Source organism: Diceros bicornis, chromosome 9 (assembly GCF_020826845.1).
Source record: "Diceros bicornis minor isolate mBicDic1 chromosome 9, mDicBic1.mat.cur, whole genome shotgun sequence".
NCBI classification, from domain to species: Eukaryota; Metazoa; Chordata; class Mammalia; order Perissodactyla; family Rhinocerotidae; genus Diceros; species Diceros bicornis.
In genome coordinates this window covers 83,383,583-83,399,153 of record NC_080748.1, presented here as the reverse complement: position 1 = coordinate 83,399,153, position 15,571 = coordinate 83,383,583, and the positions used below count along the sequence as shown (strand labels likewise).

The window sequence follows — 15,571 nt, the reverse complement described above, 5'->3', positions numbered from 1 at the left end:
AAAGGGTTATTCAGATGGTAATGTTGGGGCTGATTTGTTCTATTTAATAGATACATCAATATCTTTTTTAAAAAATCAGATAAGTAGACGTGATAACAGCACTCAATAATAATGTTTAAACGTGTATATATATACAAATATATATATACTTATATATGTATACAATTACATACGTATAGTGATCTTCTCTTTACCTATGAATACCGATGTTACGGAGACTGAGAAGATTCATCAATTTGTGGAAGGTTATAAAGCTAGCAAGTTCAGATTTATACTACTGATTGCCAACAAGCCAAATAATTTCCAAAATTATGGTATTCAATATATGTAATTACTAAACAAAAGGTTAGACCGCAACCCAAGTTCAAATATCATACAAATATAAACTCCTCAAACCTTACCAGCACTGTAAAAGTGAGAAGACTCACCTAACACAAATCACAAAAATATTGTGATATGCAATACATTATAACTTGCAAAACAGCTGGTTTTATCATTAAAGAATACTTTGTGGAACTCTCATTGTACAAATGTTCCAACTGATGTATTTATGAATCTAGAGTGATGGTATATGTTTTTACTGAGGAATGTTGTTTTGCGCCCCTTAGGCATTTATAATACATTTTAATAAAACAACTTCTTTGTTCAAGGAAATTGAATTATTCATGATTTTGCTGAGTTCTTTCCTGTTGGAGCTTTTCACAAAGCAATTCCTGACTGTTTGACTTTCTAAACAGCCTAAGTAATTCCAAACTCTTTTGCAAAGAGAAACGAAGGTTAGAACCGGAGCTCCATAAAGAAATGCTTGTTTTCTCCCATACACTCCCACACTTCAAAAGACTGGTCCAAACCACAGACCAAGAAGTTTAGTTCTTTCTTTGAATGGTAGATTAGATTATTGCATTTTATTCCTCAGTGGCTCTATGTTCACAATGCCAAGCACACATGTACACATGTGTGGGCACAGACGCACCCTCTAAACCAATGACCTACTTACTATAAGCTTTGAGCTTTTGCTTGTAAGAAAGATTAGGAACAGAGAAATCCAAGACTTTTCCCCACAGGCTATCCTTGAAGACCTAACCCATAGTTCCCAATCTGACACTTTTCCTCCCAGGAACATGTCCCATTAGAAACATTCCACGTAGAAAAATAAAAAGTGAATCCCAGGTAATGGTGTGTTCAACACTCCTGTTGTAGGAGATACTTCAGTACAAGCCTCTGAGTTTGATTTCCTCCTTTAAAAACAAGAAGATTTGACAAAAACATTTCTAGTGCCCTGAGAGCTTATAATTTCTTTTTTTTCCACCACTTTTGCCTGGGCTACTGTGTTTGAATAGTAGCGTTTTCTTTTTCTTCTGAACTTCTGTTGCTTAGGGGACAAGAAACCCCAAAATAGTCTTTCATTTTAAATAAAACACAATTTTAATAGGCTTTCTCAACTTCTTGACTACTTTCCTTCTGCTTGACATAAACTCTATCTATATTCCTGAATGTAATATTTTCAAAGATTTGAAAATTTTCAATTGAAATATTGAATTGAAATATTTCAAAGAGTTGAATGAGCGTGATTATAACGCAATGGTAAATTAGGATACAGCCACTTCATCCTCTTCCCCTGGCCGTACACCTCACCGTCATTCAACCTCACAGCAATGGTGACACAGAAGCTGTCCTGTCACTTCTCCGACAAGTTCAGCCCCATTCAGACCTCATTGCCCCTGGAAACCCCTCATCTCTCTAGCTCGCACTCAAGACCCCCACTTCACAGTCTAAGCGGCTTCCCCACCTTCACTCTCAAAACCAGCTTGTCTAGTCCTCGAGCCACGCTTCTCTTCCCCAAGCCTTCTTTCATTTTTCTCACAAAAGTTCTCATAGATTATGAAAATTCGTGCCATTCTCCTTGAATCCAGTAACGAACACCCAATAGACTATAAATCAGGTGTTAGATATCTGAAGTAAATCCTCGTCTCTTTCAGTGTCTAGTTCCTCCATGCCCTGCCACGAATTCACTGGTTAGTTTGGTTTCCTCTTGCTCCCTTCTCCCACCCCCTTCTCTTCTGAGCAGGATTTACTCTCATATTGTTTTGTTCTCATCCTAATCCAAATCTGGACCAATCTTTGTGAGGAGACACGTTGGATCGGGCAGTTGGCACACAATGAAACGCACACAATGCAGACATTGTTCAGCTCACACTTTATGACCCCCTCACCTCCATCACCATCCTATGCCCACTGCATCCTCATTTTAACAAATGCTTTCTGCCTCCAGTGCAGAAAATCAGCTCCTCAGTTTATGTGTGTTGCTCTTTTTAATACATTAGGTAACCTCATCTATTACTAACGATCAATAATTGCCCAAACAATATTTCCCATTATTTCAAAAGACTGCCAAAGATTAGGAATGCATAACTAATGTTATATCCAAAATACTCAAAAGGAATATAAAACCTTACATATGCACAAATTTTTTTGTTCTAATCTGAAAACTAGGAAAACAGAAACATAAGTTATTACACACAAACAAAACTTTACCTAATCATTCAATAAATGGTTATAACCCTATTATACAGATGTTTCTAAACTAACAGTGTCCAATTGTTCCTTTTTGGTCACCATTACTTCTTTGAAAAATAAGAACATTTGAAGACTGCTAAAAGGCAATCATAACTGAAGACAGAACTACCAGATAGAAAATACACAGTCACTTACCGGTGTGCACATAAATTATTAAGGTGAAGTCCATATTTTTCTTCAGCAGATAACCCATCCATCAACAAGTAGAAAACGAGGAAATTGCTGTGGCCAAGAGGTTGTGAAACAAGTCTAGATTTCTCTAGCATGTATGTATAAATTCTGGCTGGTTAAGAAAAGAAAAGTGATTCTGTTAAATGACATTATTAGTTTCATTTCCACAAATTTACAAATATTAATTAATTACAAGAGAAAATAATGCAACTTCTTTTCAAACACAGACGTTTTCTTAACAAAATTGACTATTTTCTAGAGCAGTTTTTTAGGTTTTCCAGATAAATTTAGCAGAAAGCACTGAGAGTTTCAATATACTCCCCTCCCCACCCAAACACACTGTGTCCCCTTTTATTAACATTTGCATTAGTGCAGTATACTTTTTAAAATGGATGAACCAATATAGATACATTATTTTTAACTAAAGTCCATAATTTACGTTGGTGTTCACTCTTTGTGTTGTATAGCTCTATGGGTTTTGAGAAACTCATGATGTCATGTATCCACCATTGTAACATCATACAGAATATTTTCACTGCCTAAAAATCCTCTGTGTTCCACCTATTCATCTCTCCTTCTTCCCTAATCCCTGGCAACCAATGATCTTTTTACTGTCTCTATAGTTTTGCCTTTTCCAGAATGTCATATAGTGGAATCAGACAGTATGTAACCTTTTCAGATCTGCTTCTTTCAATTAATGATATGTGTTCAAGGTCCTTTTTTGTCTTGTCATGGCTTGATAGCTCATTTTTATCAGTAAATAATATTCCATTGTACGAATGTACTACAGTTTGTTTATCCATTCACCTATTAAAGGATGTCTTCATTGCTTCCATTGTTTGCAACTATGAATAAAGCTCCTATAAACATTCATGTCCACATTAGGTGGACATAAGTTTTCAAATCAGTTGGGTAAATACTATGGAGCAAGGTTCCTGGATCACCTGGCAAGACTATAATGAGTTTTGTAAGAAACTGCCAAACTGTCTTCCACAGTAGCTGTACCATTTTGCATTCCCACCAGCAATGAATGAACATTCCTGTGGCTCCACATCCTTGCCTGCACTTGATGTCGTCAGTGTTCCTGATTTTAGCCATTCTAGTAGATGTGTAGTGGTATCTCACTGTTGTTTTAATTTCCAATTTCCTAATGACATATGATGTTGAACATCTTCTTGTACGCTTATTTCCATGTGTATATCTTTGGCGAGGTGTCTGTTCAGATATTTTGTGCATTTTTTAAATTGGGTTGTTTGTTTTCCTATTGTTGAGTTTTAAGACTTCTTTCCATATTTTAGACAATAGTTCTTTATCAGATGTGTCTTCTGCAAATATTTTCTCCCTGTCTGTGGCTCCTCATTTCATCCTCTTAGCAGTGTTTTTCACAGAACAGAGTTTTTAATTTTATCAAACTCCATCTTATCAATCTTTTCTTTCAAGGACTCTGGTGTTGTATCTAAAACACCATTGTGAAATCCAAGGTCACCTAGAATTTCTCCTATGTTATCTTTCAAAAGTGTGATAGTTTTGTCTTTACATTTAGGTTTATAATCCATTTTGAGTTACTTTTTGAGAAACATCTCTGTCTTGATTCATTTTTTTGTATGTGGATGTCCTGTTGCAGTAGCATAATTTGTTGAAAAGACATTCTTTTTCCATTGAGTTACCTTTGTTCCTTTGTCAAAGATCAGTTGACCATATTTGTATGGATCTATTTCTGAGCTCTCTGTTCTGTTCCATGGATCTGTGTGTCTGTTCTTTCACCAAGACCACGTTGTCTTGGTTACCACAGCCCTACAGTAAGTCTTGAAGTCAGGTAGCACCAGTCCTCCAACTTTGTTCTTTTTTGTCAGTGTGTTGGCTATTCTGGATCTTTTGCCTCTCCATATAAACTTTAGAATCAGTTTGTTGATATGCACAAAACGACTTGGGATTTTTATTGGGATTGTGTTGAATCTATAGATCAGGTTGGGAAGAACTGACATTTTAACAATATTGAGCCTTCCTACCCATGAACATGAGAAGTCCCTCCATTTATTTAGATCTTTGATTTCCTACATCAGAGTTTTGTAGTTTTCCTCATAGGATCTTATACCTATTGTGCTAGATTTATATCTAATTATTTCATTTTTTGGTGCTAATGGAAATGGTGCTGTGTTTCCAATTTCAAATTCCAAATGCTCATTGCTGATATATAGGAAATCAATTGACTTTTGTATATTAATCATGTATCCTGCAACCTTGCTATAATCACTTACTAGTTCCAGGACTTTTTTGGGCTATTCTTTTGGATTTTCTACAGAGATAATCAGACAATTATCTGTGAATAAAGACAGCTTGATTTCTTCCTTCCTAATCCATATACACTTTTCTTTTCTTATAACATTAGCTAGAACTTCTGGTACAATATGGAAAAGGAGTGGTGAGAGAAGATACTCTTACCCTATTCCTGACCTAACACAGAACTTTTGTGCACAAATATAATCTGAAACAAGACATGTCCTTGCCTATAACACAGGCATTGAAAGAAGTTTTAGATTTTTCTTGATTAATGTCTCACAATTTGAGAGTACCAGTATTTGCTGTGCTATATACATCAGTAGACATTGGTTATAAAGTGCTCTGCTATAGACACTAGCAAGTATTATTATCACACAGATCAGAAGGGTATACGGCCACACTATTAAGGACCAGAAATATAGACAATAGTCTCTTACTGCTGGAAACACTGGAAGAAACCCACAGCAGCAAAGACAAATATGACCTGAGTTTATGCAGGTACAATTTAATATATATAAAGTATGTTAGGAAAGTTTCAAGACCTATACTGAGATTATAAAAAGGACCTAAATCATGGTTTATAGCATAGTGGTAGGTAATGAAACAGATACTGCAACAATAAAGTTTGCATCCCAGGTAGGGAGTGAGATAGGTGATGTGTCTGTAACATAACACATGCCCAGTGTGAACAGTGTCCAGTCACCTTCCTAGTTTATTGTGACCTCACACATACAATGGTAGGACTAATACCTAATATTGATTATTTTGGTCCTCTGCTTTTAAACATTACAAAAGCAAACAAAAAATAACCTACATCGTAAAGACATGTTGAAATTTATTTCATAGTAGCTGAACAATGACAGAAGTATGCAATATGGGAATCACCACCTCAATTTTGCTTCAGAGCTAAGACTGGCAATTCAGAAGCAAGTGCTAATTAGAATTTATGGCATGCTGAAATTTATGACATGCTGAAAATTCTATTGTTCCTGGAACATTCTTTTTATTTGAATTTAGGTTTATTTTTATCATTATGAATGGTTAGTAAAAAAATATGTATGAATTTCAAATGCAACTGTGAATTACTGTAGTTTCTCACTTTGAATTTAGAATTCATGGTCAATAATTTTTTTGGATCAAAAGGTAGCAGTTTGTAGGAAGGCAAATGGATCTAATTACTCCCTACATTTGAACTATAAACAACATCTCGTGTAATGAATCTGCTAGTAATTATTCTAGAGTCCAGCCTCTAAAAGCAAAAATGTGAAGTCTCTCAATTTTGATTTTATACAGAAAATCTACTTGAATAAATGTAACCACTATTACAGTGCTTCGCCTCTTGTAAATTTAGCAAATGGTCAATTTAGCCAGTGATAATGACTATCAGTGCTAAAAGAAAATCTCGAATATTCCTTATGAAGAAAAGTTGTCTTATTAGACACCTTTTTAGAAAAGTTGTCGTAAGTGCATAAAGACACTCTCTTTCAAAATATCCCTTTAGTTAGTGGTCCAAAGGTGATGTTAAAGTTAGAACAGGGTGGTCTAGTTTCTTTTCCATTTCTGCATAAGTATTTAATCAGGTGGTAATTTTAAGTCGAGGTCTTAATTATTAAATTTTCTTTCCTTTTTTTTCCATCTTAAGAAAATCATTTGCTGAAAATATTTTCTGTTTAATATTAATATTAACTCTGAAATAACTAACTGCTCAAGAGAATATTTTTAAAAATCTATACACATCTGAAATAAACTGCCACTAGTCGTTCCCTTCCATTATTTTTTAGTCATCACCTAAAGAAAGATCAGGTGAGAAGGGAGGGCTGCGTGGTGAGCTTCTGACCATCATGCTTCTACACTCAGAGAAAAGGTTGACACCCACTTGTCCCAGGCAATGTGCAAGCTTAATTTAAAGGAGCATTCAAAGTTAATCACATTCCACACCACAGAGTGACTTCAACACTTTTCATCTAAATTCAAAAACAGTGTAATTAGTAATCACCCGAGTTAGCTCATCTCCAGCAGTGAATAAAATTGCTGTGGATTAGCAGGATTCTGATCAGTAGGATTAAAATATCTTGAAGGAGCTTTTAGATAGAAGAAAACACAAAACAACCAAAAAATCAAATTTCCATGAGACTCTAATACACTTCCAAATGGAGAAAATGCAGGCCTTTTTGTTGTGTCTGAAATGAAACTATAATAATGTAAAGAAAACGGCAGGTTTTCAATTTAAAGAGGTTTTTGACTCATTCATGCAAATGTCCACAAGCAGAAAGAAATTTTCTGCTAACTGATTTCTTGACTTCTCAAGAATCGTATGTTTTAAATGTTGTATGTAAGAAATATTCTTGACTAGAAATATACTTAGGATTCTCTATCTTTCCAGAAATCTACATAAGAATATGTTTATGAAAAAGTTTTGCTACTGTAAAAACATATATGTTTGCAGATTATATATGACATAATGTAGTGTAAGTGCCTGACATTAAGCTTTTGATTGCCAAGGCATCCATTTCAAAGACACCCATCTCTAATAAACACATTGCCAGCTATACAACTAGATAAAGAGCCAGGCCGCCCCCTCCATGACGTTCCCCTTTAGAAAGCCCTGGGTGACCTGGATAACTGACCATTTGACCGACCTTGCTTTTCCCTCCTGCAGTTCAATTCCCACTCTTACGTTTTAAATTCATCAATAAAGAATAAAGCCGAGAAACCCTAGGCACATGCCCTCAACACCAATAAAGGCAGAGGCCCAGGTCCAAGCGCTCTCTCTCTCTCTCTACCTGCGATCTCACTGTGCAGCCCCGGGTGTGCTGTGTACCCTCCAGGACTTGTGAGTAACAATCCTTGTCTTTTCAAAGTTCTATGATGATTGTTGCTAAGGTGTGTCTTGCAATCATAATAAGAACCACAAGGGCAGGTCCAGCCACAACATTGTCTCCGATCAGGGAAATGTCTGTGGGGGCTCACTGCAAGAAGTATGGGCCCATGGGTGAGTGCCCTCAGGCATTCCTAGCCAGTGGCATCACTGTTGATAGGCTGAGACCAACACAAAACACATAATATGCAGTATAAATATTTATAAAGCTATACCAATTTTTGTTCAATATGAGACGAAATGGAGGAAATAAACCTTCTTTTCCTTTAAGAAAGATAAATGCCTCCCTCCATTGTCTTTCCCTTTGACTTCCAGAAACTTCCAGCACTCACTCTCACCCTGCCCCATCCATGTAGTTATAAAAACATGACCAGTTTGGATCTCTTCCCAGAAAGCCCCATCACACCTTCATTAGCAATCACCAAAAGCATACTATTGCTTAATCAATATAGCCAAATAGTCTCCCTTTTACATGTATGCATCTCTTTTGACTTCATTCTTCATGATCATTAATGCTAGGGCTGGTGTAAGTGAAGGGTGCCTCATCCAGGAATCGAGGCATGGTTCTAGCCGAATCTGACATTGCCAGTCTCCACATCCCTTGTAACTTCACTTTCCCAATCAGTAAATGTGGATGAAGAGATACAAAGGTCTCAGGCTTCCTGTGGCAGGCCCTCCAAGAGGAAGGAATCACCATCTAAAGCATTACCTGTACACCAGGCACCGTGCTAGGTGCTCTTCAGACACTGCCTCATTTAAATTCTGTTGCAGGTCTTCTCACATTTAAACCCAAGTAGTTTACCCCCAAAGCCTAGGCTCTTTGCACTGAAAGATGCTGCTCCTCAAACAAGACGAGATCAATCAAAGCACTCTGAGACTTTTAAAAGAATGTCCAACTGAGAGTATAATACTAAGGATAACTGATAATGATAATAATGAAGACGAAGACTGTCTTCTGGTGTGTTTATTTAAAATCAAGATTTGAAAAACACAGGGCAAAGGCCCTGATCTATTCTCCATCTCATCCGTGTTACCTCTAAGGTTTAGGTTTCCCAAGTGGACAACATAGCCTTGGCATACCTATTGGGAGACATTTCTGATTGTTAGCAAATTTCAATTTCCACCTCAATAGATGCGGGTGTCTTTAGGGCACGGAAAAGACAAGGAGCCAACTAGTCTTCACCTCCCACATGTGGGCTCTGGTCCTCCTCCCTGTGTAAACCCTTCAGCATATTTCTGCTTTGCCCATCCCTATGCGATACAGCGGGCACTGAGAAGTAGAAAATGGTTCTATGCTTAGCATGCACAAACTGCAATTATGAAGAGAAATTGGCTCTAATTTAAAAAAATAATCCAGGGTTAAATATTGGCAACTTTCCTCGTCTATTTCACACTCTCAACAATCTGTGTTCTTTGCTGTCATGAATGAGTTCACGATGGCTTTATACAACTTCCTCCCTGAACTGAGTAATGACCGCTTCACTTTATTGCTACTTTACATCAACATTCTTTAGATTCATTAATCCAAAAAATACTTAATCCATGCCTACTATAAGCCAGGGGAGACAAGGTCTCTGCCATCAACAGACTTATGTCTTAATGGGAGACACAGACAACAAACAACCAGACAAATAATGAAAAGGACACTTTCAGATTTTGACAAGTGCTCTGGAAGATATAAGGAAGGAGACGTGATCTAGAGTCAACAGAGCTGGGATTGAGGGGCACTTTAGAAAGAGGCGTTGGGGAAGAAAGAGGGGTTTCTCTGAAGAGGTGACTTGAAAGGAGACTAATACAGTGAGTGACCAGGCCATACCAGGAGAAGAGGTAAGAGACCGCCAGAAAGCAGACGAGGAAAACTCAAGGCTTAGTCTCATATATCTGAGGAACCTAAGTCCAGGGTAGCTGGAGAACAAGGACTGGGCAGGGGATATGAGAGGACTTTGCAGACCCAGGGCAGAGTGGCCCTCGTAGGCTGTGTTCAGAATGTCACTCTGAAAGAACTAGGAGCCAATCCTGGTTTTGAGCCAGTGACTGCCAGGTTGGAATTGACATTTTGAAGAGACCAGCTAGGAGCTACCTGGATTGAGAGGGGAAGTAGTTGAAGCATAATCACACACCTGACAATAATGGTTGATTTAAATTTCTACTGAGCTACCAAAGCATGTTACCTTTTTAGTTAACACGTGTGCACTTAAATGAGGCAATGACGTGAATAAAAAAGCAGTTCTGAAAACCAGAGACAAAGTGAGCTGGGTCTGTGTCCTTTGGAGGGAAGGGTGTTATGAACTAGGCTACACTCAGAAAATGTGGGAACACCGAACACCACTGAGAGCCCTCTAGAGGAGTAGAAACCAGAGAGGGAGTGTTCTCACGCACACCGAAACAGACGACATCACAACTGTTGGGTGACTCAAGGGCTCTGGGATGTGAGACCAATGCCCAACAGGATGGCAACACTGGGACAGGAGGGACTGCCAGGAATACTGGGGGTGAGAGAAATGGGATGAGGCAGGAATGAGCCAGCATATCCAACTTCTCTTATAGTGATTCACCTGAACCCACAAATGGTGAGTCCTGGGAGAGCCCGAGTGCATTACAACACGCAAATAATCTAGGATATAAATTATCAAACAACAGGACAGGCAGAGCGAGTTGAGATCATCAACAGAATGGAAAGAAGTAACTTTAGTCTCCAAAGACTTCAGGGAAGCAGCCAGCAAGGTTTTTGAAGTTTTAGTTAATAGTCTTCATATTACACAGTCTGATACTTTTCAAATCTCCAGCTTATTTTGTTTTTATTAAGAGTGTACAATTCCACAATAGAACAGTTAGGAAAAGCATAAGAAATCTCAACTAGTCTCAGCATTCAGGGTGTTCTAAAAACCTTCCATAACTTCCATTACCGAGATGTTCTTCAAAGTTCAAGAAAAAGCTATTTCTCCAAATGGTGAGAAAGGGGGAATCTCAGCTTTGAAATGAAAGTGAAAGAAAAAGATAAAAGTGAGTGACTTAAAGAGCAATGTTAACACAGTCAATACTCATGAGAACCCTAGGAGAGTGGGGCACAACTATCCCCATTGTACAGAAGAGGAAAGTGAAGTGTAGAAAAGTCAGGTGACCTGCCCAAGGACCAGGAGCTGGAAAGGAAAAGAGCCAGGACTAACCCAGGCAGTGTGGCTCTAGGGCCTGCACTCCCACCCACTCCACGGAGCTCAGGAACTCAGGAGCCTGCCAACATCATCTTGGGACCTACCTGGATACGTTGCTGATGTTGATGGATCGAATGGGTACCCACACGTTCTGGATGCAATAAAGCATAACTTTACCCACTCTCAATTTCTACCAGTCCTTAACAAGTAAGCTTCACAGGAAAGTGGAAGAAAAGGAAAAAATATCCCAGAAAGAGACCATCCCCAAGGTAACCATACAGAACAACAAAACCCCACGTTTCCCAGGATGCAGTAAACTTCTAAAAGTCCTTCAATCAGTACTTAGGGAATAGTATTCTCTTCAACATAAATACCCCGGAAGGGGAGATACTACTATTACCTGACAAATCATCTGGTTAGTAGCTAGATTTACCTTGGATAAATAGATTGTTGCAGTTTTGAACATCTAGTTGCCAAATGAGGTTTGGGACTGTGAACCACAGTATACTGTGCTATGCTAAGTACACTAGAATTGCGCTCTATTCACAGCCAACTTAGCTAAGTGGAGAGGTAAAAGACAGTGCATTTTAGGCCAATTTGCAATCACCTTCTCAGCACTGTCTTAATCCTTTTCACGGTGAGAGGCAGCTATGGTAAACCATTTATAGGTTCTATTATAAGACTGAGAAACGGTCAACTTCAAAAGTAGTTTATCTCCAATTAAATGAAACAACGCTGAAAGGAACACAGGAGAGCATCAAGTCTGGTCTCTTAATGCTAGAGTTGGGAAGAGAGGACAAGGGACATGCACAGGGCCTTCCAACCCAAGGGCCAAGCTGAGATTCAGCCCAGAAGCCCCTTTCCCGCTACGCTGAGCTGCCTAGCATGAAGAAGGCTTTGTGTCTGGATTTGTGGTTCACAAGAAGCAGGTGACTTGTGAAGAAATTAAAAATAATACAGAGCCAACTGAGAAAATCTGTACCACATATTTTTGAAGATTTATGAACAATAAAATGATTAGCTGGTGAAAAGAACGAAGGAATACATTATATGATTCTACCTCATCCATGCATATTCTACAAGACCATTTTGTGCAGCATAAAAACACTTGCATACACACTAAAGTGAATGACAACCTTATATTTTTGTCCCCTTAAAAGACCAAATATGATCTTGATCATAAGAGAATGAACTGGGAACATGGCATCTATTACAGTCTCTGCCATTAATTTCATAAGTGCACTTGTACCTCATCCCAGGTAAACCCCTTTGTACTCTCAGATGAAAAATATAAGTATTAGGGATTCAGACAACGATACCTGAAAATTACCTCAAGCCTCAAATGGAAGGCACTGGATGAGTGAAAACGGATCATCATCAGCAAAGTCTTCCTCATATTTATAACTTAACCTCCCATACACATATCTATGGGGTGACAATAAGATGTTTTATAAGTCACTCAATCTCGAGGGTGCTGGTATATACATCACGGAATCTATAGTGACTATATTGTTAAATAAGTCATCAGATGGGGAAAAATACTGGGCTGGAAGCCAGACTAAAGCATTATTTATTAAGTTTTCTTCAAAATAACTAACAATTCTTACTTTTCTATAGCTGGTGTTCCGTGAAACTGAGCCTTGTATTTTCTAGATTACAATTTGTGGTTTCGTCCCTGATTAAGGAGTTGGCATTAAATTATAAAAGTATAACCAATAGTATCAATAAAGGAAACATACAGCATCCATCAACCTTAAGATGAGTAAGATAATACTCCCTGTCCAGTAAAATCATCACAACTATTTTGTGAATGTTGATAAAGAAGGAAACCTAGACTACCATAAAGCATAAAATCAACCTGTAACCTACATTCATCTGACGTAGCTTGAGGTGTAATCACCTTACTCCAATTGGATTAACTACTTTAGCGGACACATATAATTCAGAAGGCTTGTACAGGGGACTGATTTGAGTGACTCATCTCTCCTTAAAAATTGTGTGAAATAATTTAAATCTATACCTATTACTTTTCTTTCAGAGAAGGAGTCTCTGCAACAGACGACACTAACCAGATGTGTCACATTGACCTGTACCTTATTAAAGTGTTCAAGGCCTGTTTCGAGGGGTGATGATGATGCTTGTTCTTGAACTGAAAATGATTTTGAAAAGTAAAGACTCACACAGTAGATCTCTCCTTCTTCTCTGTGTGGGTTGAATTGTGTCCCACAAAAAGACATGCCTCAGTCCTACCCCCAGGCCCTGTAACGGTGATCTTCTACAGGGGATGAGGTCAGACTGCAGGGGTGTGCCTTCCAGATCTGCGCAGTCCCTACCTGCCCAGCCCCCCCGGTGTTCTTGCACTCATTCTACCTCATTCATGTCCATTTTCTGCCTGGTCTCTGTGGTCTAACCCTCCCATTTTACAGATAACACTTAGAGAGTCTATGTAGTTTGATCAAGGTCACAGAAATAGGCACAGTGTGAGGATCGGGCGTAGGAGCCAAGGCTTCTGGAGTTTGAGGTCAGTGTGATAACACCAGCTTCCCGGGCTCTTTGGAATCTAACAAAGACCTACAAACACCCAGAGCTTTCAATCCACTATTCCTTTACAGCCCTCACGACTTCTTACCCTACATTACGTTACTTCTGTGTGCTCAATTGGCCCTATATCCATTCATTCACTCAGGATTTATTGAATACTTGACTCTGCCAGACATTGTGTTGGACCTTGGGGATACAGCAATGAGCACAAATTTACACTCTGGTGGGGAAGACAGACAAGGCTTAGCTCCTCCACTATCCTACAAGCCTTTAAGGGCAGGACTCATCCGATTTACTTTTGAGCTAACACCCAACACAATAGTATAAACATGTAAGTGTCCAATAAAACATAGAATACACTTTTTTAAAAAGGTGAAATCATACTGGAGTAGGGTGGGTCTTAATATGAACAGTCCAATATGACTGGTGTCTTTATAAGAAGAGGAGAGAGACACAAGAGAAGGCCTTGTGACAAGGAAGGCAGAGGCCAGAGTAATGCCTCTACAAGCCAAGGAACACCAAGGATTGGCAGCAACTTTCAGAGGCTGGAAGAGGCAAGGAAAGATTCTCTCCTGGAGAGATCCAGGAGAGCACAGCCCTGCTGACACCTTCATTCCAGACTTCTGGCCTCCAGAACTGTGAGAGAATACATTTCTGTTGTTTTAAGCCATCAAGTTTGTGCTGTGTTGTCACAGCAGCACTTGGATACTAACACACTCTCTGGCATTCTCATATCAACCCTGTTTATTCTACGCTGACAGGCCCCAGGGGCCAAGAAACGCTATCAGTCACTCTTTTAGACTCAGAGCATCTGATCTACAGTTAACAGAGTGCTTCATATGTGGACTTGGAGAATGGGGAGCACAGGCAGCATCTTCAGAATGATCTAGTCCAAGAGTCCCAGCTCGGGTAGGACTATTTTTAGCACTGTCGGTGTCTCCTCTTTCATCCTGCTTGAGCGCATCCAGTGTTGGGGTGAGAAAGCATGTCTCCAACAAGAGGAAGTAAGGTGGAAAGTTCTTGTAATTAATTGAAGATACTCCTTCTCTGGAACATCTACCAACTCTTGACGGTACTCGTAATAGATCTTTGTCCTCAGGACCCCTTCCACGAGGTAGTGAATATTGGAAGCCACTTGTCCTATTTCCCTGTGTCTTTTCTTTTTCAGTATAAATGTTTTTATTCTTCAACGCCCACTCCAAGGACATGACACTTGAGCTTTCACACTCCTGGGAAACATATTCCTTCTATTTTTCCTCTTAGACACAGGAAACAAAGAACTCCGACCTCTTCAGACCGCGCCCCCCCCCCCCACTAATGTTTTAGGCATCACGTTTTTATTCATGCAGTCTCATCTAGCACTGGCTGTATTTGTTTGTTTGTTTATTAGCAGTTGTTTTATTCTTAATTTAAAAAAAAACATAAAAACAATCACCAAATCATTTTGCCAGATTTTTAAAAGAACACAGCAGGAAGCTACCAAACAAACAAACATAGGTGATACGGACTGGATTAAGGGTGTTAATTAGGAGAACAGAATGCAAGGAAAAATGATATGGAAAGTGGAGGAAGGGGGAGACTGCCCATGGAAGCCTGGACTGCTATTTTCCTAAGAGGAGAATAAACCCAGTTATGCTCCAAGTGTACTGAAGTTGTGCTCACATCTCCTTAATGATTCAGAGGGCATTTCAGGACCTGAGGTGCGTCGTGTTCATCTTTATGAATATTTATTTTCGCTGTGTCACAGTGCGCTGCCTGCAGACGCCGCGTTGAGAGGCGTTTGTGGGTTTGATTATGCTGAGCGGCTGGGACCACGTGCTAACAGAGACTGCTGATTAACAGAAGGCTCCATCAGTAAGTGTTCACTGCAACGTTTTCTCGTTTTTTTATATATGTATATAATTCTTTTCTAAATTAACATTCCTGGAGAGGACATGTTAAATTCTATCCAGAAAAAAAGTAAACAAAATTA

At 38.9% G+C, this 15,571-nt stretch overlaps 1 protein-coding gene across 1 annotated transcript in view; it reads right to left on the bottom strand.

The window, feature by feature from the left end:
* The window catches only part of MYO16 (myosin XVI), a 463,175-nt gene that overhangs the window by 269,424 nt on the left and 178,180 nt on the right, over window positions 1–15,571 (bottom strand). The window contains exon 16 of the mRNA XM_058548472.1: window positions 2,713–2,860. Coding sequence (XP_058404455.1) covers window positions 2,713–2,860 — 148 coding nt within the window. The remainder of the gene's footprint in view (window positions 1–2,712; window positions 2,861–15,571) is intronic.